The following is a 3,797-nucleotide window of genomic DNA, read 5'->3' as shown; positions in this document are numbered from 1 at the left end:
CATGCTGCGTCAACATGGACGGTCACGTTGAGGTGGAGGTCGAAGGGGTTAGGACCACTGGCCTCCAACAGTGCAGCCTGCGGACGAAGGTGATGTGGAACAACCATTTGGTGGCTCCCCATGGCGAGTGATTTACCACCCCCGTTCAATTCCTTGGAAGCTCAAATTCAAGTAGTTCAAGCAACGATTGACCAATGGTCTCAACACCACCATGATGGTTGGAATGAAGTCATCAGTTTACTTAATTATATTTAGCATAACCAATGGCATATCCTTGATCACTAGGAGTCCCTATGTAGAGGCCAGAAGAGGCTTCACGAGAAGATGGACAGCTTTGAGGGACACATGCACATATGGATTTTAATGTTCACAATGCTTTCCACTACCCCCATGAGGGTAGTAATGTAGGTCATGATCCTCATAATGTTCGGGGGTGATGAGGAGGATAGGCTATGTTTTATTTTTTGCACAGTTCTAGGTCTTTTGGGCCATTGATATGTGGCCGCACAATTTTATTATGTTGTTATCCAGAGTTTCTATTTGTACTTGATGGCCAACAAATCCGGTTGGAGTGAGGCCTTCACTTTTCTGAAGAAGATCTGTACACAATGTAATATGTTTCTAAATTAATAGAAGTATTACAAAAAAATAGTGTTGTGTTTGCAAGTCATATAGATGCAAATATGGTTGGAGATATGGATATTAAAAAGTCCATAACTGGTTATTTAAATTTTATATACTTTTGCAAGTGTAGTAGTGTCTTGGGTGTTTAGACTGCAAAAACTAGTAGCCCTCTCCACAATAAAGTCAAACCTATAAAGATATGTTATGGATTCAACAATTCTTAGAAGAGGTGAGAATAAAAAAAGACAAATATGTGTTGCATTGTGACAATCAAAGTGTCATTTATTTAGAGAAAATACCTAGTATATCATTCTAAGACAAAGCACATTGATTTGAGATATCATTGGATTCGTTAAGTGCTAAATTATGGGCTACTATAGTAGGAGAAAATACACACTAAAGATAATCCAAGTGATATGTTAACAAAGATTTTGCCATGGGATAAGCAGGAGTTTTGCATAAACTTGATGAAAGACAACTTGTGAAAGGATTAGTGGCAAAGGGATAAAAACAATAGAAAAATGTTCACTCAAGCTTCTATTTGGTCTCAAGTGGAAGTGGTTATCTGTGAGACCAAATGAAATATATATATATATATATATATATATATATAGACTCCTCCATGTTTCTAGAATGTCACTAAATGTATCAAATGAGTCATGGTTCCATGGTATTGGCCCACCATGGTATTGTAACAAAACCTATTTACAAAGAGGAATCCTCCATGCTAATATGCACATGTGAACCAGTAGTTAATGGGTGTATGTATTGTCATTTATTAATTTAATAATGCTACAATCCCTTCCCTATGGTCTTTCTCATAGTTGTGTTTCCACCTGTAATGATATTTATCATTTACTCTATTTATTTTATGTTTATTTTGTCCTCTATTGTTTTTATTATTAACAAAAACTTTGGTTGAAATACACATAGACCGTGTAATTGTCAATGATATTCTAGATAGAAACAAATTCTTTATGTGCCAACTTCAATGAATCATAATCTAAATCTTTCCAGTTCTAATATTTTCAGGGCATATTTTTTTGTTTATTTTGTTCAAAATCCAGTAGAGATTTGATGAAAACACAAGTTTGAGATGTAAAATCTGCATAATTCTAATATTATAAGGATTTTTCAAAGCATTAAATCTATTTACATATTAAAAACTCATTTTAAACAACATAAAACCACAATATCTCAAAAAAATATCAGATTAAGTGAATAAGTAAAAAAACAAAAACTTAGGGCAATAAATCTAACATATCCATTTTCACTGATAAATCGATACTGGTTAGTAGCATACATATATATTTCACCCAACTCTGTTAGAACTCCCTATTTTTTAAATCTATGTTTGTTATTAACGATTAACTACCTTAACCTAGTTATGCCTGATCTATTTTAACACTGTTAATAACAGAGTGATCAGAATCCCTGGAAGTAATAAATTGGGAATTCATCATTGTTAGCACATGCTTATTTCCCATTGTAGAGCACTTAGCTTCTCTGGACAACAAATAAAATGCATTGCCCAAAGAAAATCATGAAAAGAAAGTTCAGCTCACTTGTGGTCATAGTACATACTCATTGAAGATTCCAATGTTTGCAAGCAAATATATAGCCATGTCATAAAGCCATTGCACCGCTGCAGGCAGATATGCAACCTGACAGGCAGTGTTTCAGTGTTGTCCCTGAAACAAAGCCAAATGGGATGCAGAAAAGTGAATTGACGGAAGCTTACATTATAACTGATTTCGCCACATGATATGACTCTGGAAATCATGAACAGTCTTCCATTCTTAACACATTCAGAAAGAAAATTAACCTGGAAATCAAGATTGGTTACATTGCTCAGTCCATGTGGGCGTAGGTCCACAGCAAGCAAAGACTAAGCTTGTTCCAGAACAATGGGAGAAAAAGAGCTCCTGTAGTTTCATTGGATATATTCACATTCATTCCAGGGATGGAAATTTGAAATACCGTTAATAGTAGAATAGCATTAGTGCTATAATAATTCTACAGAGGAATTAACCAACAATGCGAAGTGGAACAATTAAGAGGTATCACTTGTCTACTTGGCCAAGCTTTCCAAGGCCATTGCAGCGGCGGCACACGATCTGAGTCTCGTCCTTTCTTGCAGCATTCACTCTGAGGGTTGTGCCCGCCTTCCTGGTGAATCCTGCTCCATCACACTCTGGACACCTGCAGTGCAGGGCCATGACAGTATTAGGGCACATGTAAAGATTTGGGAAAATCCAATTTAATCAACCCTTGGGATCATCTACAGAACTATACTGATCAGAAAAGAGTTGATGCCGATCTTGTTTAAAGAAGAAGATGGAAATTAATGTAGATGTGGATGATGTTACTTACAGGTCTTTACGGGAAAAGAGAATGGGAAAAGCTGTTCCAAGTAGGGCAATGGCAACTGCGCCACCGACCAGATAAGTAGTCCCCTCCAACGACACATCTCCAAAGGCACACACTACTACCGATCTTGAACCATTAGTCCTGCTTCTTGAATTTGAATATGATGATCTTCTGGACTTGTAGATGCTGCCCAATCTATGAAAATTACAAACTGTTAGCACTTGCATTGACCCACTTGCTGCAAAACGTTTTGCAGATGATGTTGTTGAAAGGAGTACTGGAAGTGCCGTAGTCGATGCAGCCACTGGGATTGCCATTGTCATGCCGTGCCTGGAAGCCTTGCTCGTTTGTGATGTTGGTAGAGTCTAACGATCAGCGCGGTCATGTGGCATTGTAGGCGAGGTGTGTGGACAAGGAAGTGGCCACTAAGTCTTGAGTGGATAAGGAAACCGCCATTCCCCTATCCACAAACAAACACTACCGCAATCAGACGCGTCGAAAGGAACCACCACAGCCAGACACATTGATCGATATATAGGAGATGTAACATTTGATCGACCATTTTTTTAATTGGCAAAATCCTGCTTTAATAGGGGGTTTGTGTCAAATTTTATCAGGGAAAATTGAGGGTGGGAATTATTCACGTAATTAAAAAGGTATTTAGGGTTTATCAAGGTTAATCAGTGATAGGATGGTATAATTCAAAGTATAATTCAAGTCATAGGATTTTATATTTTTGGTAATATTGATGATGATTTTGGCCCAAATTTAATATAACTTAAAAAAATGGGTATGTGGTATTA

The 3,797-nt window shown here is 37.2% G+C and overlaps 1 protein-coding gene across 1 annotated transcript; it reads right to left on the bottom strand.

The window, feature by feature from the left end:
• Nucleotides 1-2,189: 2,189 nt before the first annotated feature.
• On the bottom strand, nt 2,190-3,484 carry LOC149152259 (uncharacterized). The gene is made up of 2 exons (XM_089441320.1): nt 2,998-3,484; nt 2,190-2,826 (listed from the first exon to the last, which is right to left on the bottom strand). Exons 1-2 carry the CDS (start codon nt 3,315-3,317, stop codon nt 2,688-2,690), a joined length of 459 nt encoding a protein of 152 aa, XP_089297446.1. The 5' UTR covers nt 3,318-3,484; the 3' UTR covers nt 2,190-2,687.
• Between the last annotated feature and the right edge of the window lie 313 nt (nt 3,485-3,797).

The sequence above is a fragment of the Pinus tabuliformis genome, chromosome 9 (assembly GCF_031772625.1).
Source record: "Pinus tabuliformis cultivar Carrire ecotype Pingquan chromosome 9, CPIR1, whole genome shotgun sequence".
Classification (NCBI taxonomy): domain Eukaryota; kingdom Viridiplantae; phylum Streptophyta; class Pinopsida; order Pinales; family Pinaceae; genus Pinus; species Pinus tabuliformis.
Note: the sequence above shows the minus strand (reverse complement) of the source record. Positions and strands in the feature narration are given on the sequence as shown.